General features: G+C 38.9%; 1 protein-coding gene across 8 annotated transcripts in view; it reads right to left on the minus strand.

The window, feature by feature from the left end:
* fat3a (FAT atypical cadherin 3a) overlaps positions 1–24,883 on the minus strand; it is a 215,463-nt gene that overhangs the window by 94,793 nt on the left and 95,787 nt on the right. For all 8 annotated transcript variants that reach the window (XM_077565583.1, XM_077565588.1, XM_077565586.1 and 5 more), the window contains one exon: positions 9,350–9,673. In XM_077565583.1, coding sequence (XP_077421709.1) covers positions 9,350–9,673 — 324 coding nt within the window. The remainder of the gene's footprint in view (positions 1–9,349; positions 9,674–24,883) is intronic.

Consider the following 24,883-nt stretch of genomic DNA (forward strand, 5'->3'; position numbering starts at 1 on the left):
ATCAGTAACTGCCAGTAAGGCTGTGATTGAAGTAGTCAGATTTAAACATTATCACAGGGAGCCAGACATTATCAGAATACGGCAATCAATGACATATACACATACGTACATCTCCCAAGCAACATTCTTCTGGTAAAGTGTAAAAACTACAGCGAAAGCTTCAGAAAGGCTCATATGATTCGTCTGCGTCCTTTTCTAATGTTTGATCAGTTCCAAGTTGTCCAACATTAAATGGAGTGTACTTTTTCACCCGCAGAGGTTATACTGTATAAAGGTTGAATAAAAAATATGTAAAACAGATCAGGTTTGAATTTTTGGTGGTGGGTGAAAAAGGAGATACCGAATACATTAAAACCAAGTGGTGACAGCTCCATCTCAGCTGCCACTCACTTCCAACTGCCACTGGGGAAATTGCTGACGATGTGGTCGTTCATTTGTCCGACGTCTGTGCAGGCCGAGTGGGTTCGGTTACCCCTCGATGATGGCATGAATGCGAGTGTGAATGATTGTCTGTCTCTATTTGTAAACTGTGATTGAGTGGAGACAAATGTATTATTACTTATTCATATCCCTCAAGGTGAACTTCAACTCCCACTCCGTTGTTATACTTATAAGTATGCTGTGTAACTACGCAGAGGTCCGATTTTTGCACAATGTCAGGTTGGAAAGGCTCCAGATCCATGCAACCTGAACAAGATAAGTGGTGTAGAAAAAGGCTGGATGGATGGAAATCTTCATGAAACCAAGAAAAAACTGTTATAGCATTGCTGAGTGTAACCCAATAAGAAACCTAATATGAAAAACAGACCAAGGCATTAGGGCTTGGTATTGATTATAATTTCCTCCATCGATTCAATTTCGATTCACAAGAGTTCAGTTTGATTCGGTTTTGATTATTATTATTTTTGATTCGATTAACTTCACTTCAATCCGATATTGATTAATTATGGAACATCAAGTCTTAAATACCAAGGACATGATAAGGACATGATAAAAACTCCACAAACATTAAATTACAAATAACATTTTGCTGAGAAAGTAATTGGTTAAATTATTTAGTGTTATAATCATTTCAGTGTTACACAGTCATTTCATAGCAGCTATGTGAAAAACACTTATGTCCATTTAAAAAAAAAAAAACTTCTCGATTTTTACGTCTTTTGGGATGTTTGCATTCAGTTTCATCCCAACAACATTAAAATGGCAAAAATTGACATAATCTTGAATTTTGTCTTTAAGTACAATACATCAGGTCTTTCATAAATGTAAGAGAATACTTTTAAAATCTTGTGAACAGTTAATGTCAAGAAAACATTCAAATACACAAAAAACTCAGCCTTTAAATTTTCTTATGAATTTATGGAAAAAGAGATATTAAAATAAGCCCTACAAGTCATCCCTGGTTACACTACATCTTTAGGCCTGATTTTGTGTGAAGCGAAAGCTTTAAATTGCTTTACGTCACTATGCAAAAGAACAGAAAGCTTGTTGACTTTTGTAATGATGTCATAAAACGCCACTGGTAATCATAAAAAGGAGTAGCCTCTCTCTGCTTATCAGACAAGTGAGTGCATAAGAAATGAGGAAGAGAACGATGGTTGTCAAACGTTTCATATTTAACTTTAAATAGAATGCTAATGCATTTGCTTTGTCTTTGGATAGATATGTACAGCGCAACTGAATATAAAATGTAGGACACACGCATGACTCCATATAGCTCATTAGTTACTTATCATTGCCTCACATGGCAAAAATGCATCAGCATATTCATGAGGTGCGCTTTGTGAATGTCAGTGCTGTACATCACATGCACAGATTCAATTGCGATTGTCCACTGAATCTTCAAAGGAGCATGACGAATAGAAAGTCATTTCTTCAAATGCTCTTGTTCCATAATTGACCCTGTGGTTGTCAGAGCCATCAGACAAACACTCACACTACAGCAGTAGTGGGCCATGCATTTGGTACCTGGGCCTTCAGTGGGGATGTAGCTGCCTTAATCCAGCTCTTAATGCCAACCATATCACACTATAATATAATACAAAAACCTATATACTGTATATGAGAGAAAGAGAGAGAGAGAGAGAGAGAGAGAGAGAGAGGGACAGAGCGCACATGCAGCTGTGCCACACATATCATCTATATCAGTCCAGAATCAATACTTATCTATAATAATCTGACAAAAATATACAACATTTAAAAATAAAAATCCATCATACTCACTATGCTGATTATTGAATGATGCAGATGTGTTATGATTAGGGATAGACCGACAATTGGCCCGGCAGATTATCGGCACCAATATTGGGCATTTTGACGGATATCGGTATTGGCCTTTAAAAAAAAAAATCTGACGGCCGATAAAAGATAAATCTAAAACCATTTTAATCTCAGGGAGCTATTTATTAAAATTTTCAGTTAATTTTATAAGAGATGCTGCTGACCCTGGGAACCTCCTGAACAATTTGTTTTTGTTTGACATTAAAACAAGAAATGTGAAAGTTTAAGGTTTCAGGTATTTTTAAATTTTGGAAAAAAAGATTTGCTATAGAAAACTATAAAGAGCTATGTATTGTTCCATTTAACTTTTTAAGACGTACTGGTAACTTTGGGAGCTCCCTGAACATTTTGTTAAAACATTTAAAAGGATGTCTATTGTCTAAGATTAAAAAAAACTTTTACATTTTGAAAATTCAGAAAAATTGTTCAATAAACATGCTAAAAGAAAGATTAGCATTTGTATAACATCGGTTATTGGCCTCCTTGACTACTAATAATCGGCATCGGTATCGGCCGTGAAAAAAACATATCGGTTTATCGCTAGTTAAGATAGTACTAGAACTAAGATTTTCTAACCTACCATTTCTGATGTGACTGTAGGTCTACTAGCTGGCCCTCTGAGTCAAATTTGAAATATGGCCGTTTAAAGGCACAGCCCCAGTGTTAACATAGTTTAAGTTACATCGGCCAGCACTACCGATTCTGAAGGCCCCGGGCAGATTACATTGACATGGAAGCGCAAAGAGGCAGAAACCTAACTGGACCAAAAATAAATAAAACATCTAACATAGGCTACTCACCATACAGCTAAGCAAAATACAATTGAATAGATCCAAATAGACTGGAATAAATTAATAATATGGAATAAATACATTTTATACAATAAATTTTGATTTTTGGGGGCCTTGTAGATAGATAGATAGATAGATAGATAGATAGATAGATAGATAGATAGATAGATAGATAGATAGATAGATCAAACCAAAATAAATACAACTTACCTGATGATCTGATGGTTGCAGAAACTTATACAGGTCCTGCAAATGTAACAATGATCTATTCAAGATCGAATGAAGTGATTTGGTCGTATAGGAAAATGTTATTTTTAACAAACTGGGGGCTACTGTTTAGATAATCAGATGACAGGAATGATGAGTGTGAAAAAGACAAGAATGAGGAGTGGAATGTAAAGGAGTCATGTGTGTGTGTGTGTGTGTGTGTGTGTGTGTGTGTGTGTGTGTGTCTGTGTGTGTGTGTCTGATAAAGAGAGAGAGTGATTTGATTACCATATAGATATGTGTACTCAAGTCTGTGCAGTAAATGTATGGCTGAAGCCTGCCTCAAGAGCTACAATTTTCTTGAGCAGAAATAGGAAGCGGGCAGGCAGCAGCGCATGAGAAAGGTCATGGACAATAAAACAATGGCACAACTGAATCAAATCACATTCTCCTCTGCCCATCCAATAACAGACATTTCAAGAAGATATGGAATTTGATTAGTCAAATGAAATCAATTCCGATGATTGTGATGTGTCATCTTTGGCAGACACAAGAAAGCACCCCGGGGGAAATCAATACAACTGTCAAACGGTTTCTTGCTCAACCATGTTGTGGACTTCATTTTGCAACTGGCTTACAAATGAATAATGAAAACTATCATTTCAAACCGTACAGTACACGGTTGAGTTGAAATGTAGGCCTATTTAGATGTGGAACAAAAATCAGGTATGGTACAAAATGGTGCTACAAAAATGATTTACTAATATTTAAGTTGGAATGGATGCCTTAGGTCACGACTTCTTTAGTCAGTATGAACTCAGCTCCCCGACCCAATAATGAGTCCCTGTTAGTATATAACAGTAACAAGTTAACTGTACATTTTGCAGAATAAAATGTGGACTGAAAATATTTCTGAACATACAAAGAGAACGAAGGGAAATGTTTCATCCAGCTCCACTCTAAAATTTTCTTTTGGAGTCCTGCAAGGGCTTTGACAACCTGTGCTGTACCACTGAGTAAAACCCATCCATCGATATATGTCCTGTACTGCTTATCCTGTTTAGGGTCACAGGGATCTGGAGCATATCCCATCCGACTTTGGCGAAAGGCAGACTACGCCCTGGACTGGTCGCCACTAACTCACAAGGCAAATCTACAGACAGACGGCCATTCCATTACACATTCACACCTTCATGAGTGTGAATTGAACTTCGATGAACTGCACAGAAGACAGGCAGGTGAACTGAGACGCATCAGTGACTAACCCCAGTTAACAAATAGCTGAAAATTATTCTTGTATGTTCAAAGATTAAATTTGTTCGATGGAGGCGGCTAATACGGAGGACCAAAACTGCCAAAATTAAAAAAATAAATAAATAATGAAAAATAAAAACGCATATAAAAAGTAAAAATTGATAAAAATAAACACAAAAATCGAATATATTGTATTTATTTTTACTTTTATTTAATATATATATATTTATAAAATATATACATATATATATATATAATATATATATATATATTGTTTTTGTATGTATTTTTATTTATTTATTTAATTTTTTGATTATATTTTTATATCCATTTGTATTTTCACTTTTATTTATTTATTTTAAATTTTGGCAGTTTTGGCCTAACCTCGCCAGCCAGATTAATAATTGTGATTCACTCAAGGGAGTTCTTCGCATTATCAATCTGGTACTTCACTCGGCAGAACTATTCGGGAAAGGTGTGACTTGCTGTACAATACTTCGAGCTGATTGGACAATGGGCATTTTTGCACATTTGTTTTGACCCATCAAGGCAACGGATGAAAATCTCATCTTCCATCTCGTGCAGCATTCATTCGTCTGTTAGGTTTGTTTGTTTCCCCCCGCCATCGGCGCTTATTGGTTTCGTCCTGCCTAAACAACGCCTGATTGGTCCCACCTGAAATAGGTTGGCTGCAAACGTATCAGCGGGAGCTGTACAAGATGCATTCTCCGGAGTTTGTGAACTCGCAAATACCCCGAGAATTCATCTTGCTGGCATGGTTAGTTTTGGTCCTCCATAGCCAAGACCTAAGTCAACATCTAAACAGTGGTGAAGTGATTGGTGTGTATGCAGATAGGAGTCATGTCCTCGTTACAGCCTGTCAGCAGCTGTAATGACAATATAAAACTCTGAGAGAAATAAGGTTTGAGAGATTTGCCAGATACGTGGATGGAATAAACCAATATAGAAGAAGACAAACAAGCAGAAGACAGATGGGACATAAACACAACAGTAAACTGTAAATCAAAGACAAAGAATGATACAGGCTGATGGGATGAACTGTAAATCCCTCATCCATGTCTCATGACGAATGATCAAATATTTAAGACCTGCCATCAACAAGCGAGACAGACAAATGTGTGGAAAAAGGAATGTACACTCTTGCAGAAAATCAGAAAACATTTATTGGCCGAGTAGGCAAAAACACACAAGGAATTTGTCTTCACTGCAACAACACTAAAAATAACAATATCTGACAAACACTAAAAATTACAATGACCAAAAGAGGCAGATAGAACGGGAAGCCTGCCGGTTGGCTAGTTAGAGCCAGAGTTATGGGCAATGTGATGGCATGTTGGAGCAGTCGCATTTTCTGGCAGGGTTAGCCCTAACCCTTACCCTATAAATATGTAAGTTCCTTTTGGACCAAACTGAATTTACAATAATATATATTCATTTATGTTAGCAAAACAAACTTGTATGCCCGAAAACAACTCAAAATTAATATCAGGGCTGCAGCTATCAAATATTTGCGTATTTGAATATCCTACTGAAAATTCTAGCGAATAATCGGGCATTTGGATAGAAATAAAAATATACCTGTACAGTGGTACCTCGAAGTTTGAAAATAATTCGTTCCTGCGAAGTATTCAACCTTTGAATCATTTTTTCCCATAGGAATATTAATGTAAATGCAATTAATCCGTTCCCAAGCTCAAAAAACTGAAAATTCCTATTTTAATTTCTATTTATGTTTTTTTATATTACACCCTGTACAGTATTTAAACAATAAAAAATACCTTACCTTTTTTGTTGTGGTGTGATGGCATCGGTGGATGATAAATGCTATGTTAATGCTTGCTTTAGTTCAGTGCTGAGTTTGTGTATTTCACATCGGGTATATTGTTAGACTACTAAGCGGTCCTTGCGTGCGTTGCTTAACATCAGGCTACGGGGGGTCGCCGCCCCAGACACCAGGGGGAGCCCCGCAACGCAACACCCCCCAAAAGACCCAGGGAACGGCCAAGACGCAGCCGCTACCCAGCAGCCAACAGAGGGGGCACTTGCCGAAAAAGTGAGCATCCGTCAATGACAGGACTGACGGAGAGACGGAAGTGCCCACATCTTGTAGACAAACTTGGCCAAAATTGCAACAAAGCAGAGAACCACACTTTTGGGACAAGGAGAATATTTGTGTTGTGAGCTATAGTGGGCTCTATTTTCATTCCCAGTGCAAGTCATGGACACACCAGGGAAATGAACACAATAAAATGATAGAAAATAAAAATATTGAAGATACATATATATAATGTTCGTCGAATTTTGGATATCTCACTCACACTTTTGTTTGTAATGCGAGGAAAATGGCATCTTTACTCCACATAGAATAACCTCTGAATTGACTCTGTGTTGTATGAACTGTTTTCTCTCACATCCTATTTCTTCATACTCCTCCCTAATCTCCACTTCACACACACTCACGCACAGTTGCACGAACACATGCACACACACACACACTAATTTGAATGAACCATTATCATATTTTCCCTCTGTATTATTGCTGTGTATCCAATTAGACGTATGCAGGATCACCCAACGGAATATCAGTAATGAGGAAGCTCCACGAAGCTGCAATTTTTATTAGGAGTAGCTTGATACTGTACATTACATTATTGAGCAACATCAAACAGTGAACCTTTTTTTCACTAGATATATATACACTGCATGTATTGAATGACTCTTTCTCTGCCCTTATGTATTATATACAATTATTATATTAACATTCCAATCTGTAGTTACACAGCAATCCAAGACCAGCAGCATTGTTTGTCTCTTTTTTTAGATCAGCTAAGATATTCCACATACATTATATATCCGTTATCCGTTTTTATATTTAGAAAGAAATTCTGATTCAACTGTCACTGTAAATGTACTTTGTAATCTCTCGCATGGACTCCAGCGAATCCTTCTGCCATGTCGACCGTGAGCCTCTCTCTGCACTCAATTTAACTCATTCACTCCCAGCCATTTTCACTGAAGCAAACACCTTTGCTCCTGGTTGTTTTACTGGATTTTGACTGATTTTGCAAGGCCCAATAATATTGCATTCTATCCATCCATCCATTTTCTTAACCGCTTGTCCTCACAAGGGTCGCGGGGGCGTTGGAGCCTATTCCAGCTGGCTTCGGGCAGTGGGCGGGGTACACCCTGAACTGGTTGCCAGCCAATCCAGGAATATTGCGTTCTATTGCCATGAAAACATGAAACCTACCAAAAGAAAGATTAGAGTCTCTTCTAGTGTTGTTCCGATACCGTTTTTTTGGCCCCCGATACCGATACCCAGCTTTGCAGTATCGGCCGATGCCGATACCATACCGATACCCAAGTTTTTTTTTCCTCAACATGAAAAAGCTGTCCTGCCATTGGTTCAAAGCATTCAAGGGCCAATAGGATATCTTGGCTCACCATGCAGTGAACATGTCACACATCAGTGAATGTTGTGCATGAGAAAGACACAAGACGCTACATCCAAAGTCTTTTGCATGCATTAGCAACAGAATTAATGGTATCGGCATATTACTTGTTAGTACTCACCGATACCGATACCACTGTTTTAATGCAGTATCGGGGCCTCTGCCGATACCAGTATCGGTATCGACACAACACTAGTCTCTTCTTTCATCAGTAAAAGAAGTACGTATATTTATTTACCTTTTTCTGTTTTGCAGCAATTAGCATTTGAATATAGCTAAGTTTCATTATTATTCGCAAATCTGTTTAAAACAGTGGGGGAAAGAGCTTTTTTGCAACATGGCCCTGGTTGATCTCTTATACTCGGCTGCCACCTGCTGGCCATTTCAGTAATACCTACCAATGCTTGAAGCGTTCTCTTCAGATCAGAGGCTGCATTAAAGCCTTCTGTATGCTCTAGCAAGAAAAACAAACAAAAAAAACTAACAAACATAAAAAACGTATAAATATGTTTTGGGGACCATGATAGTATTTAAAATAGAACGTTTTTATATGTTTTAGGGAGCAAATGAGTTGATTAATCAGGAGAGCCACTTTGATTGGCTTGGGAGTGAGCTGCGCTCCCTCCTACAGCGGCGCAAACACAGTTCTGCACTAGTATAACAAAATACCAAAAGAAAGAAAATTCTGCTTTGCACCAAACTTGCGCTGGGCATGAAAATAAGGCCCTATAGTCTCTCATTTGAATTCTGATGATTGATATCATTGAACTGTTCACATCACTGCCTGTGTTGATGCAGGACAAAATATGAATGAATAAATAAACGGAGGAAACAGAAAATGGTAAATGGGAAGCAAGCTACAATCAGCTTCATCATGTTTGAGTTACAGGAAGACAGCTCATTTCTTTCTGCTTCAGCAATCAACTGCTCCCCTGATCTCTCTATTTGCAAATTCATCTCTTTTTTTTCTTCTTTTTTTTAGTTCAGCCCTTTTCCTTTTTGCTGCAAGAGACACTTGATTTACATCTTAGTTTTGGTACAACACCACTAAAAAAATTTTTTGTCAGATGATTCTTTACAGTGACATAATGTAATTATAGCCTCGGGTGAGCAAACTCTACATGTGCCAATCTGATGAAATGAATCACATTATTTTTCTAATACAAAGATGAACATTATGTGGGTGGAAACTGTTTCAATGTGTCAGTCATTACTGGCCTTGGAAAATTATAAGAGTTGTCTGTCAAATCAAGCCGTGGCTAATGGAATATCCCACACATTTCTCTTCGGCAAATGGTACATTTACAAAGCAGTTCAGGCAAAGCAAAGCAAACAATTACTGACCAGTTCGAGGGTTGATGGTGAAGAAATTCTGCGGGTTCCCGCTGATGATGCGGTAGCTGAGCCGGTCAGTGGATGAGTGTGGTGTGGCATCAGGATCCTGCGCTTGGATCTGGACCACAGAAACATCCCGAGGAGAGTTCTCTGGTATTGACGGTCGGTACAGCGGCTCAGACGTCAGCGGGGCATTGTCGTTTACATCCTCCACTTGGATGAATACTTCAATTGTGGCAAACTGAGGGACCACACCATGGTCACTGGCGTACACTGTTAGCCAATAGGAGTCCTTGGTTTCGCGATCTAGCATGTCTGTGGTATAGATCACCCCTGTTGGAGAAAGAGAAAATGTAAATGTAACAACGCAATATTTTAGGATAGAGTAAGACTGTGACATTTGACCTGAGATATACATTTTTGTAACTCTTACTAACCCTATAAATCCAAATGTATCATATTAAATAAATGACATTTTGAGCCCTCTATTTCATGAGTATAATATTTTTTCCCCATTAAAACCCTGACGTACATTATCTGACACATGCATCGCACGGATAATCCATTAGAGGGCAGTATCGCGTTTCCAGCGACCTTGCAAGGTCACCCCAATTGAGGAAAGGAGAGACACCTATACTTATTATTATATTCACTCCCAGCCATTTTCACTGAAGCAACCCCCTTTGCTCTTGGATTTAACCGATTTTGCAAGGACTACAGAATATTGTGTTTTGTTGCTATAAAAACATGGAACCAACCAAAAGAAAGATTGGAGTCTCTTCTTTCATCAGGTAAAAAAGTATATATGTATCTGTTTCCGTTTTGCAGCATTAGCAATAGATTATAGGTAAGTTTCATCATTATTCAAAAACCTGTTGAAAACACTAGCAAAAAGAACCTGTTGTTACCTGACTCTGGCTGATCTCTTATAATCTGCTGCTACCTGCTGAGCGTTTTTTTTGTAATAACTACCATTGCTTTAAGCAACCTTTTCATGTCAGAAGCTTTATCAAAGCCTTCTGTATGCTCTAGCATAAAAAAAAAAACATTAAAAAAAAGAAGTTTTTAGGAGTGGAGGACAAAGTATCAAAAAATGCATTTGAATTAGTTAATAATGGGAAATGTTCTTTATGATTTTTGGAAATACTAATATGTTTGATATGTCTGTTTGCTATAATTTTATAAATAAATGTACGAATTTAATGTATTGTGACCAGATGTATCAACTATGACACAAATCAAAAATCATATGTGGAAGTTGATTTTCAAAAAATGTTTTTTTGTTGTTTGTTTAAAAGGGCCGATAAATACTCTGTTTACAAAGAATCAGAATTTCCTCTCATATGGTTTATGGTTCAGGCTTTATCGGGCCAATCCAGACAGAATGATGTTCACAACTTTCAGTGGCGGAAATACAACAAGCTCTAAATTTACAAGTAGTTAATCAGTATAAATAGTTGAATTCCAGTCGTGATGCAGTGCCCACAATTTGCAGGAAGCTTTTATTTTTCGGTAAGGTGCTTCATGTTGTACGTATTTTTGGGAGAATGGCGCAATATAACATAATAATATTGTTTTTCTTTTATTCTGTATTTCTGACCCTTTCAATTACACAGGTGTTATGAAACCACGGTTTCAATGCATTTATGACCCATGCTGAAATCGAAACTACGGTTCCAACTATATAAAACTGCATTTGTGTTGTGCACATAAAACATTTTGAGGGAGCAAATGGGGCAAACAAACAAGCTATACATCAAATCTATGACTGTGGGACAGTATTTGCAGTTAAAGCTCTTTTGTTTTATGTATTTCCTACATTAATATTATGCAAGAAAATCACAATTATTGCATCCCTAATAAAACACATGCCATATAATGTCATGGTAATAGCGTCACTTGAGAAATAATAATATAAGAGAATGATGTACATCAACTTGCATGTAAAGCTGCTTAAAGCAACTGAGCACCACCCTCTCAGTGCGGATTCTGGCAATTTTCGTCGAGCAGACCTCAGTCTGTCAGAGTCACTCATCTTCAAGACACTATTTATGATGGCGCCCTTGGAGGATGTGCACCCATCCTTATACTTCATTCACTTCTCAGTTCTCACCCATAACTACGCTGGCTTTGTGGAATCAAGTCATGGAAGTTGTCCTGAGTCACCCTCAAATCTATCCCTACAACTAGTGCTATTGCTATTACTTTCTCTTTCTTTGTTTTATTGTATTTTTAATTTAAAAAAAATAAAAAATTAAGTGAAAAGGTCAAGGTGCAATCCAGCCAAAACACACATGCTGGAAAAAAGTCATATCTTGCATCTTTAGCAACAATGCTAATTAAATGTTTCATTCACTTCATCCAATCAATGAATGACTACTTACTCAGACTTGTGACTTCATTGTGTATTGTCGAGTCATGCCTCACTCCCATTTTATTTTTAAATTCCTAGCACTTTGATCACCATCTAGCCTGTTCTGTTTTTTGTATTTATTTATATAATATATTAGTGCCTCCTATGTCATGTTGATGATTGCATTGTTTTTGACTCTCTCTGCCTCCCCTTTTGCTTGCTCACTGCAGCTGAGACAACCATGCTAACACAAGTCTGTAACAATCAAACTAAATAATTTTTGGGGGGATGAATTATGGACATTATATAAATTATGTCATTTATACATTTATAAAACAATGATTCACTCTTAATTTGTGAGTAAGACCTCCAACATGGCCAACTGTTTGGCTTCCCGGTTTTCTGGAATGTAGCACAACCCCATGGTACGTTATGATTATCAAAGCTACTGCAATCGCTAACCCCATCGCGTGTGCATTCAGCGGCTTGCATGTGTAAAAGCTTGTATACAACACCTGTCTTCAATGCCTTTAAGGTGTCATATCTGTCAGATGCAAGTGTTCTGTAAAGAACATGAGCTGTAGAAGGGAACCTCAATTTATGAACTTAGTGGCATGTGTGTTCAAATCAGAAAAGGCGCGCTGCTGCACACTTTTTTGGCTATGCAAAGTCTACCATCGACTCAAGTGTAACGCGCCTTCATTAAATGTATGCACTCTTTACGCAGGGAACGTAGCGTCAATAAACAACCCGTTGAGCTGCATTGAGGCTGGAGTCATTATACAACTTTACGTGTTTAACAAGCTTCATAAACTATAGCTCTTACTCAAAAAGTAAACTGAAGTTACCTGTCCAGCAGTAACTTAGCGACCGAAGCATTTCTGCCGTCAAATTGCTTAAATATACGAAATCCGGTTTTGGTTGAGGATTGTCAGGCATGAGAACCCGAAAGACTCAACTGAAAAATGACGAGAGTCTTTCAGTTTCTCATGCCTGCCAGTCTTCAGCCAGGGCTGGGTTTCCTGTATATAAGATACAGTTGGACGGCTTGGTGCTCACTGCTTTCGCTTTAAGGAACTGCTAGAGCGAGTTACGCTACAATTTGTGAATGCTTGGGCTAAACGTGTCTGCTTGCACTAATCGAGTTTTCACAAAACCCGGTATCATATCTGAGGAGCCGTACGGAAACGAGACCGACTCTAACAATACTACAATAACGAGAGGGAACTTGGCGTGTTCGATGGAGAATCAGCTGTTTGTTTCAGATACAGAAGATGGTCCTCATCTTTGAGGGATTTGTGGATGAGGATTGATCAGAAGTAACGTGAGTACATTGTTAAATAATTCAAGTACAACCGAAATCACTGTTTACATTGTTAAATACTTCAATAAAGTACAACCAAACTCAGTTTTGCTCCGCTGCCTTTTTGAAAATATATGCAAGCATGCATGCTAGCGTATGTTTTCATGTGAAAGCATGCTAAATATGTTTGGAGCTATCGTATGTTTAACCGTGCCTGCGCCCAATAGTGCGGTTTGCGTTATGTGTGTGTTAAATACAGAAATAGCACCCGTAACTGAGACTGCGTCTTTTAATAAGGTGCGCCTTATGGTCGTGAAAATACAGTAATCTGTTCCAACCCAAACGCTACGTTATACTTACCACTTTTTTTGTTTTGTTTATCAGTGTGTGGTTAAGAAAATATTATATATATATATATATATATATTGCAATATAGAAATACGTGAAAACGCACAATTATAAAGACATAAAATCCTTTTTTTTTTAAACAAACAAACATGAGAATTATTATTGCTCATGAACTGAGAGAAAAAGGGGAGGAGGACTGCAGCTCCTCCATTGAAAAAGAGTCTTCTTCCATAATAACATGAGCAAATTGTGATTGTTGAGTGTTGTTGTTTTTTTTTTAAATCATAATTATTATGTATGTTTTTTTTCAAATTCATTGGTTGATTTTGGCAGCCTGATCCAGATAAACATTAAAGATTAATTTGCCACACATTTCCTTTGGTCTTTTTTATCATCTTTTTGATTGCCTCACTTATGCTATCACCAGCAAGCAAATTAGGGCAACGCTCTGAAGAAGACGCAATAGCTTCTGGCATCTGTGATTGGGTGAATGTATTGTATATTGGTGAAACTTCCGCACAACATGCGCGGACGACTATTTTGAAGTGACATGAACCGTTTGTTGCTTAATTGAAGTGATACTGCAATTCAATAAATAACATTCAAATTGTACATAGTGTTTTCTAACATGGAAAATAAAATGATATTTGGACTTTCTTTGGGCTAACACAGCATAGGCAACACATTTCCACTTTCCCTTGCAGAGGAATAAAACTAGTTTCCAGTTTACAGCAATGTGCTTTGCGTTGCAGGTGATGGTTATACAACACGAAAAAAAGACTCATACAAAAATAGTACATAAATAGAGGCAATTTTTCTACGAAAATTCTGAGAGTAACTTGAATTGCTTGTTAACAGGGACATTTGTAACTCGAGGTTTCATTGTATTTATTTTTCACTTTTGACTCAGCACACTGGTAATCTCTTCGACTATCAATCACCACATACTACAAGAAATCCTGCTAGACACTTACATGTGTTCTGCAAGCCCCCCCCCCCCCCCCCCCACACACACACACACACAGACACAAACACACACGCAAACACACACAGCATGTAAGTGTAAAGCTCCTCAGCCCTCCATTTGCTCTCATGCTTTAATGGAGAAGCTCATAATAAATGTAGAGTACATTTTTCAGCTCGACTTCCCCTTAGTGAAGAAAAAAAGAAAAAGAAAAATGATACAAGGGAGCATTACAGAAACTATTCATGTCTACTATCCAGTGCAGTTTGACTGTGTGGAGAGAAATATATTTACTAATACATTTAGACAAGTAACACCTGTTTTGCATTATAATGACTGAAGACCATTGAATTTCTCAGCACTCCACTCCATATCTTCTTCAATGTTCAGTTTGTAAATCTGTCTCAATATTTCCACTGCAGGGGTAACTGCGGGATTTCCTACGAGTTTTTTTTCTTCTTTGTTCACAGACACCATATCAGTTTCAATGACTATGCGTACACATTCTTGCAGTCCCAGTTTCTTTATTGTGTTACATCGGCTTCGATGCTTATGTTGAAAAACTCTCCTATTATATGGTAATTCTAGAGGAAAAACATGCACTGGTAATGTGGAGCAAAATGATGACCTGATTGCGCTTTGACAAACATTCACCAGCAAAAAAGCAGAAAATTGTACACGGTGAAACGATCACAATTAAAATCTGATTCTCGTATGTTCCCCATTCATTCTCCTCTCCCTCCTTGTGGCCTCTTGGCTTCACTTCACTGCAAATAATAGTTACAAACAAAATTTCTATGGCCCATTCCAAGCTAAATAATAGATTCAAACTATTACAAGTTTGAATGAGAACATCTTTATATCTGCTGCAATCACAATTAGCTCAAAGTTCAATTATTGGCTGTAATTAACAATAATAATAATAATAATAATAATAATAATAATATGCATACAAGCACCACAAAATGGCACTTCATTTATATAGTGCTTTTCCACCTTAGAAGGCCCTCAAAAGCACTGTACATTCAACTATTGATGATGTAGCATCAGGACCAACTGGGGTTTCAGTATCTTGCTCAAGGATACTTCAACATGATCACAATAGCATGGGGTTGAACCCACAACCTCTGGGTTAGGAGGCGAGCACTACCATTGAGCCAAGCCACCCCCGAAAATGGGTACTTTTTAGGAGACCCCAAAAATGGCATAGGTTGTTTGTTCAATCATTAACTCTTATGGTTTGGGTTGGTCTTGGTTAGCTTAATTTGCTTCTGTCATGTTTTGGCTTTAGTTTGGGTTTTTGTGTGAGTTTGTTATCATGTTACTTTAGGCCCCGTCCAGACGGAAGCAAAGCCGGCTACGTTCCTCAAACAAATCTCGTACACACAGAAGCATTTCAAGACTGGCATGTGTCCAAAAGAAGACACTGAGGACGTTTAACGGCTGTAATGTATATGCCAAGTCTGGAGTGGCGCTGTAGCACAGCCACAGGGAGTTAACGGAAAGCGTAAAAGAAGAATCAGCGAAGAAGACAAACCCTTTTTTTTTCTAACTTTATTGCAATCTACAGAACATACATGGCTTTACATGTATCAAAACAACATAAAAAAGACGAACACAGGAGAAGTGACAATGGCGGGTGATTCAAGTACAACACCTCTTGTTGAACGTGGGAATAAAGAAGCAAAATATTTTGCTGCAAAAGCATAAGCAAGCTAAGGAGGTTGCGCAGAACGACTACAACACGGTTACCCGGCTTTTTTGTTGACAGACTGACGGTTCACGCGCAATCACGCAAAAATTGGCGCATACGTCATCAATCTGTGACAATGCATTGTCATCGAGCTGCGACCATTACGTCATCACTGGAGGAGTATCCTGCATATGGTGTCCAGACGGACGCGTACGGGGCGCGTTTTGAAATCTTTGCACTCTGGAGCCCAGTTTCCAAAGTGATCGGATTCAAGCTCCGAAACCACGCCATCAAGTGGACGAACGGCCTAAATGGTAAGATACTTGTGAGGATAAATTGAAACTGGCTTTCGTGTGGACGGGGGCCTTAGTTTCAGTCATGATTTGTGTTTCGTTATGTTGTCCGTGTATGCCTCCCTTGTCTTGTCAAGCATTATCACGTCCACCCATTGTCCTCATGTGTCAACCAATCAGCGTGTCTCTCCCACCAGTGTCTTGCCCAGGTGTGTCTCATTATGTCAATTAGTGTTAGTGTAGTGAAGTGTAGTGTCTCCTGTCTTTTGTTCAGTCCATGTCGGTCCATTGTTGCTGTCAGTGTGGGTTTTTGCTGTCGTGCCGCTTGGTCTTGTTGTTCCCTCTGCATCTAGCTGTCTCCCTGCCACGTCGGTTAGTGTTTTATTTGAATTATGGACTTTGTTGTCCCCGTGACCCTTGTCAGGACAAGCGGTTAAGAAAATGGATGGATGGATGGACTTTGTTGTTTTGCTTATGTATCGTGTTTACCTCCTTGTTTTTGGCTGGTTAAATTACACTTTGGAATTCATCCCTGCCTCACTGCTGCCTTGCTTCACTGCATCTTGGGTCTATCTTACCTCACCACAAACCTCCGCAAACACAACATTAACATAAACATTTTCAACACTTTAGATTTGTCAATAATCTGCAAACATAACACCCACCGCATGTGTGGACTGACCAATAGTATAGATTTTTGAAAAAACAACTAATTTGCTCCCCAAAACGTATAAAAACGTTCTGTTTTAAATATTGCCATGGTCCCAAAAAAGTATTTATACGTTTTTGTTATTTGCTTTTTTTTTAAATGCTAGAGCATACAGAAGGCTTTGATGCAGCCTCTGAACTGAAGAGAATGCTTGAAGCAATGGTAGTTATTACAAAAAACGACCAGAAGGTGGCAGCAGAGTATAAGAGATGACCAGGTCCATGTTGCAACAAGCTCTTTTTTTTACAGTTTTCCCAAGGAATGTGAATAATGATGCTATATTCTAAGGCTAATTGCTGCAAAATGGAAACTGATACAAATAAACTTTGTTTCTGATGAAAGAAGAGAGTCTTTCTTTTGGTAGGTTCCATGTTTTTCTAGCAATAGAACACAATATTCTGTGGGCCTTGCAAAATCAGTCAAAATCCAGTAAAACCGCCAGGAGCGAAGGGGGTTGCTTCAGTGAAAATGGCTGGGAGTGAATAAGTTAAATTAATCAAATTGTGACTTATGACGTTTCGACTCGATGCCAGCAGTATAAATGTTGTAGTACCCTGCCAACTTCAACAAATATGTTTATATACCGGTATGTGGAAGTGCTTTAATCAAAATTATATTTAATTTAAGTAGTTCACTTATCAGTGGATTTTGATGAATATTTGATTTAAAGGAGTAAGCTCAAAATTAAAAAATGCAGTTTATAATTTCTAATTCCTATTCCAAAGAGAAAAACACTGAGCGTTCACTAAAGACTCATTAACTTACTTCAAAATACTAGACTGTGTCTTGGTCTAATGAATTAATTTAAACACTGGACATGAACATCAATTGATAAATTTAAGAAGTGTGAGAGGCCTATTAAAATGCAATAAATTAGCATTAGGCAAACAAATTTCAACTATAAATGGAGAGAAAAAACTGAAAAAGACATCCTTGAAAATAGTACCACGTGTTATTCCATAATTTACATTGAATCACAATCAGTAGTGACACCAAACCACCACAGCTGGCTAGTACTGGTCAATGTGTTGCTGGCAGAAATAAATGAAGACTAAAATAGCATTATCTTGTAATCAAATAAAACAATTAATTGAAGCCAGAAGCTGACTTCACAGACACTGCTTAAGTCGACTTTCAACAATCACAGCAATGAGCGATGAGTTGAATACCACTAAAGGCCGTGAATAAAATGAATGAACACTTTTCAGTCTTCTGATTTAGCTAATATGTGAAGCTGCCTGACTGTCCTGAGGGCAGTGCCATATCTGAGGAAGTTCATTTCAGAAAACCAGACAAAGTGAGTCTAAAGCTTAATTGGGAATTAGGTGAGGATTAATTAAGGAAGTGATTAGCATTTGCACTAATCCGTGGGAGTGGAAGACATTTGTAATTCACTACACAGATGTATTGCTGTCTTCACAAGGGGGAAGCCTCACATCTGAAGTACTGCTGCTGAAAAGCACTGACTGGCATGTCAATATAGCATGCACATGTTTTTATACAGCACCAGTGGAGTTGCTTTTGCAAAACGCCTTTAATAAAGTCCAAATGAGTAGGTCTCAATGAACCATACATAAATGTCTCATCTTTTACGTTCCTTCGGGGAGGCATGTTTTACTATATGTTTTACTATATACCTGTGGTAGAGCTAACTATACACAAAAATATAATATCTGTGTTTACATTGATACTCATGTAGACTGTGATGATGTAAGATCATGATTACATGTTTGACAAAACCCCAACTATATTGCAGTCATTTTCATTACAATGTCAATATTGCATACTACAGACGCTCCCCTACTTACGAACATTCGAGTTACGAACAACGGTACATACGAACATGTCTGCGCGCATGCGCGCATGTCAAAAAATGTTCGGAAAGAGATGCTGTAAGTTAGATTTTTTATTGCGCACCTTTTTCCGAGTACTGTAGTGCTTCTTTCCGCCGCTAATACCGACGCTTGGCGCTGTGAGAGCTCACCCAGCATTGGAGGCTCAGCAACGTGTCGAGGAGGAGGAAGAAGAAGAAACGCCTGTCGCTCATAGATAAAGCCATCACACTCTTCGAGCAGCAAGACCCAAATATTGAACGTTGCACAAAGGTTACAAATCAATTGAATGATGCCATACAGTGCTACCGCATCATTTGTGATGAAAAAAGAAGAAAACTGTGCAATCGTAGTTAGATCGCTTCTTTCGGCCAGTTTCTAGTAAATCCTCCAAGGAAGATACTCATCAACCCTCATCTTCTTCTCCGCGACCCTCAACTTCTTCCTACATTGAAGTTACGGAGGAGGAAGTAACTTTTGAAGCCCATTCCAGCGACGACGAAGAACCTCTCATGATATAAAATCCTCCTCTTCCTCCTCCTCCTCCTCCATCAAATCCTTAAGCATCGAGTACATCTTCCAAAAGTAAGTTAAACTTCATTTTATTTATCTTATTACGTACATGTACATACTGTGTGTGTGTCTCGCTCTCTCTCTCTAACATACGTAGTACAGTACTGTACGTATTCTCTTTAAACATAAATTATAATACAAAATATAGCACTGAAGCAACTTACGAACAAATTCACCTTACGAACGATCGCTCGGAACGTAACTCGTTCGTAAGTTGGGGAGCGTCTGTATTTCATTTTCTCAAAATACAACACATGAATGCAATTCTACTTGATAGTAGGTTATGTACATATTAAATGAAGTAAAACTATATTGAAAGAAGAACATACAGGAAGGTCTGTCAATCCGTCAACGACGGACACCCATTTTGTTGACGATTGACGGGAAACTAAACATTGCCGGAAGGGTGTACTTGTTACATTTTGATGAAAACTTTGACAGACGCTAACTTTGCTAAGCAATGACGAATGACGGATTGATGATTACAATGCGGCTCGGCTTGAATTATTGATGGATTGACGATGACGGAAGGGTGTCCCGAGTGTTGACGATTGCTGATGGATGCTCAAAATTCATTGACGCGCTCACCTCTTACACCAGGCATCGATTCATACACACATATGAATCAGCAGTGACTTGAATTAAAGTTGCATTGCGGAGTTTTCTACATCATGCACGCTCCACCAATCCCCAGATGAGAGCCAAAGAGCCAAAAAGCCCTGGATTTTTAACTTTGCCTATCAGCTTGTATCTTTCCTTCAGTGTTCAGGGCAGACACTCCACACTAAAGGGAAGTTTTATGGACACGGACATGTAGTGTTGTGTTAGCTAGCGTAGGACACAGTTAAGATGGAAACTGAAAAAAACTAGACAAGGCCGGTTTCAAGAACAGCCTAAACTCCAGCTCAGACTCCCAAAAAACTGTAAAAAAACAAACAAAAAAACGAAGAGTTTATTCAAGCGCACGTACTCTCACGTGCACCATGCACGAGCTTGACACAGAAGCTGCAGTTACGCTATAGGCTAGAGATGGAAGTTGCAAGTAAAAAAAGTGACAAACTCCCGCAATGTACATTTAAGTTGTGGATTGGCCATAAACGAGTGCTGATTCATAATTTTACTAGGGATGCATGATAATTATCTAAACGATATTGGGAAAAGATGATGAAAGAAGATTTCTTTCGGTCCAATTGCTCAGAATTAGACCGATAGTGAAAGCCGCCTGAAATACACCAATGTTGCTCTGGTTACTGTCACTTTAAGAGCTCAAGCCTCCGCTGCAATAACATCAGAGGCAAAATGGTGCTGTTGCGCGGGACTTCAGAAGTAAACGTCTGTGCTCTGGTTGGCAAGTTGGTGCGGCCAGATCGCTTACCGATGATTTTTTTTTAAACGAAAGAAAGAAAAGAAGGTAAACAGTTATTATAAATATTTGAACTGGAGTAATACTTTTCGCGAGCGCATGCTTGCAGAGATTCCCATTCTCCTGAATGGGAAAGACACAGCTGAGGCTCACTCGGAGTCCGCGGTCACCCGATAGCCCAGAGTTCCGAGGGACTGCATCGTAGGCGGCCAGCTTTGGCAGCCAGGAATGCTCAGAAGCCGTAGTGGTCACAATCGGGCCGCCGGGCATTTTTGGTTTTAAACTGCTTTTACCTTCGTTGCTGCATACTATAATTGTGTGGACTTAACCAACATTAGAGAACAGTACAAATTGACGAATTCCAGCGACTTCTACCGGATGCACTTTCAGAAGAGATGGCCATGCGAGGAGAAACCAGCGAGACCTTGGATGGCTGTCGGCATGTCATGTCTGATGGCCGCCGTACGAGGCAACGTAAACAGAGGCAGCTGAGCCGAGCATTCGCTTAGCTAAATAGCTAATACTAGTCATGATAAGTGGGTCAGAAAATGGATGGATGGATAGTAAACTCTATGACAGCACTGAATACAAACGGCCACGACTCGTTGAAGTTCAAGTATTTTATGGTCATATTCTTAATCTTTTGTTTTTATTGCGGTCCGAATGGCCAGTAGCCATTAACTAAAATGTTTGGGGCCATGTGTTTATTTTAAAATATGTGTGTGCAATGTGCATTGTTGAAATGTCACTAGTGCTACCTAAATAATTGTGTGACTGATGTATTTGTTGAAGCATTAATAAATACTAGTGGGAGTCGCAACTGTATTACCAGTAATACTTACTGATAAGCATAAGAGCTTGACCACTTTGTCATCCTCCGACCCCGCTATATTAGTAAGAATATATACACAATACATCAAAATATATGCAAATGCAAATGTGATTGTCATGTTTCGGCTCTGTGGGGGTTGAGGTTTTTGTTTGTTATGGGCGTTTCTATTTTTGTCTGTGGTTGGTGTTTTTGTCATGTGTTCCTGGTTTCTTCACTTCGATATATCTAACCACGTCCACCTGTGTGTCTTCCCTCCCCTGGTGTGTATCATTAGTGTTGTTAGTCTATTGTTTGTCCAGTTGGTGTGGGTGCATTGTCGATGTTATGTGTGGAAGTTTGTGTGTCTCGTCTTCGTCACAGCCAAGTCTTCTTCACAGTCACGTCACTGCCACAGACAAGCCATTGTCTCAACCACAGCCGCAGCCAAGTCATAGCCACACCACAGCAAGTCAAGTCAAGGCAAGTCGGGTCCTGTCACAGCAAGTCAAGTCAAGTCAAGGCAAGTCGGGTCCTGTCACGTCACGCTCGTTCTAGTCTAGTCAAATCCTGTCCAATCACGGCGACCAGTCTATTCACGTCCTGTCACTGTAAGTCACGTTGTCTTGTCCAGTCACAATGACCACTCCAGTCACGATGTCCTGTCTAGTCACAACGTCCGGTCCAGTTGCAATGACCAGTCTAGTCATGTCCTGTCCAGTCGCAACGTCCAGTCTAGTTACGTCCTGCCCACGCCCATCAAGCCATGGTTGTCAGTTCACCCTTATTTCTGTGCTTCATTAAAGTCCCACATATTGCACTTGATTTCTGTCTCACTGCCTTACTTCCCTGCATTTGGGTGCACATCCCTCAACCACTCACGCCCACCATGACAGTGATGGGGAATCAGATGAGTGATGTCGGTATCATCTGCATCTCTGACACTCATTTGGAAAGAAAAAGAGCTAAAGCAACAGTTCTCTGGTACCTGTCAAACCATCTATTAATAGAAAACTTGTCTTTGTGTGCAGCATGTTTTGAGCAGCACAACATACTTGCCTCATTACTTGGCTTCCACATCCATCTCAAATAAACTATTTCAAATTCTCTTATTCTTTCATTGCTTGTCAGCTATTGCTCTCTAACAGACGTTTGTTTTTGCATTTTGCGACATCTAATAACAGGCACACAATTTTGTATACCGAGTTTGATTGATTAAAACAACACTGTAGTTATGTTTATTATATTGTATTTTGTTTTATATCCCACTTCTGTCATGGTGTGTGTGTTTTGGTTTTGTTTATGGGTCAATGTCTCGTCAAGTTTTATCATGTCCTTCTGTGCTTGTTATCCCGGTCCCTGGTGTTACCCAATCAGTTCCCCAAGCCACGTGTGTCTCGTCCAGGTGTCTCTCGTTGTCTTGTATTTAGTAAATGTTTAGTAATTTAAGTAATATGTGTATTTAGTTCCCTGCTTTATTTCAGTCCTTGTCGAGTCATTGTCATTGTCACACCCATGCCATGTCGTCATAATTTCCTTGCCTAGCCGTGTTCCTGTTCTGTTTGTTGCTTTGACTTATGTTTTTGGACATTGTTCATTTTGTTATTTTTGCCAAGTTCCTTGTTTGCCTTTTTCTTAATTAAATTCCCATTTTGACTGCATCCCTGCCTTGCTGCTTTTACTCCCTGCATTTGGGTCCTCCACCCCCACTCCGCAACCTGCCAACTTCAAAATGTAAAATCGCCCAAAAACAGTGTGAATAGGAGTGAATGGTTACTTGTCTAAATGTGTCCTGAGATTGGCTGGTAACCAGTCCTAAGGCATAAAATCAGCAGGGATAGGCTTCAGCTCACCTGTGTCCTAATGAGGACAAGTGGCATGCTGTGATGGATGAATGGTATTCAATTGAGACTTTTAGCTACTCAATGTGCAGTTTATACAGACAATACACTTAATTTTACTGCTGATTATCATCATTTGGGCCAAAACGACAATAATGTAATGAAGACAGACTTTTGGATTTCCTCTTTACTGCACCTGACTCTATCTTCCCACAGCATTGACGCCTTCCACGTGTGCCTAATCTGCTCTCTTCTGGGGTTTGTTGGCACTGGAGCTGTTCTAGTGGCAGGCTGTGAGTCCTAATTGGTGTTTTTTCCACAGCACTGAATAAAAGCTGAAGACCATAGACATCCAGCAAGACACACAATGGAAGAAAGCAAAATTATGACTAGACAGTTCTACACAATGATTCCATTTGGATATTATAGCCACAGTCTTGTTAATCTTTCATTTTAGGACAACATTTACATACAATGTGGACTTATTATTATTTTTGTAAAATAACCTGAGAGTAAGGGGAGTGTGTGTGTGTGTGTGTGTGTGTGTGTGTGTGTGTGTGTGTGTGTGTGTGTGTGTGTGTGTGTGTGTGTGTGTGTATGCGTGTGTGTGTGCGTGTGTGTGTGTGTGTGTGTGTGTGTGTGTGTGTGTGAATACTAATGAAGTTACAAAGTAATGAAGAAAGCATTTTGGAAGGATGTGGGTTAAAAGAGCCAATGTCCTCCTATGACTCAATGCTGACTCGAGATGAATGTTAGTAGCTTTTTCATATATGGCATTTGCCATTCATTGTGTTTACTGTGAAATTCTTTATCACAACCGCAACACACACTTTCTACTACCTACCTGCGATACATACTACATCAGATCTATATTCTATTCAGTGTGCTTAAACTTGTGCTTGGTGCAGTTGTTAACGCCATTTTTTTTTCATCTTGGGCAGAATAAAATAAAGTAAAATGTAAGCCTATCCTTTCACAACCGCAGTTTGTTGCATCTCAGCTGGATTCCTGTAATGCTTTTTATTTTGGAGTTAGCCAGTCTTCCCTTAAGTGTCTCTCTCCAGTTGGTCCAAAATGCTGCACCTCGCTTCCTAACTGGAGCTCTGAATAGGGAGCACAAAATTGCAGCCCCCCTTCAGTGGCTCCCTGTACATTTTAAGATCATTTTGCCATTTTATCTCTTTGAGCTCCTCCACTCCTAATAATGACTTCAATTTCCAACAAGTGCATATTACGTTGTTATTAAGTAACTTAAAGTTATGTTAGTGAATTAAAAACTCCCAAACATGTTGTTGGTGAGCTGTTAGAAGTCAACAGGATTCTTGGCCCACTAATACAATACATATTGTACACACTAGGCATCATAGCATGGAGGACAAAAACTGCCATAATTAAGAATAAATAAATGAATAAATAAATGTCTAAATGAAATGAAATGAAATAAATAAATGACTAAAAGTGAA

Source organism: Vanacampus margaritifer, chromosome 5 (genome assembly GCF_051991255.1).
Source record: "Vanacampus margaritifer isolate UIUO_Vmar chromosome 5, RoL_Vmar_1.0, whole genome shotgun sequence".
Taxonomy (NCBI): Eukaryota; Metazoa; Chordata; class Actinopteri; order Syngnathiformes; family Syngnathidae; genus Vanacampus; species Vanacampus margaritifer.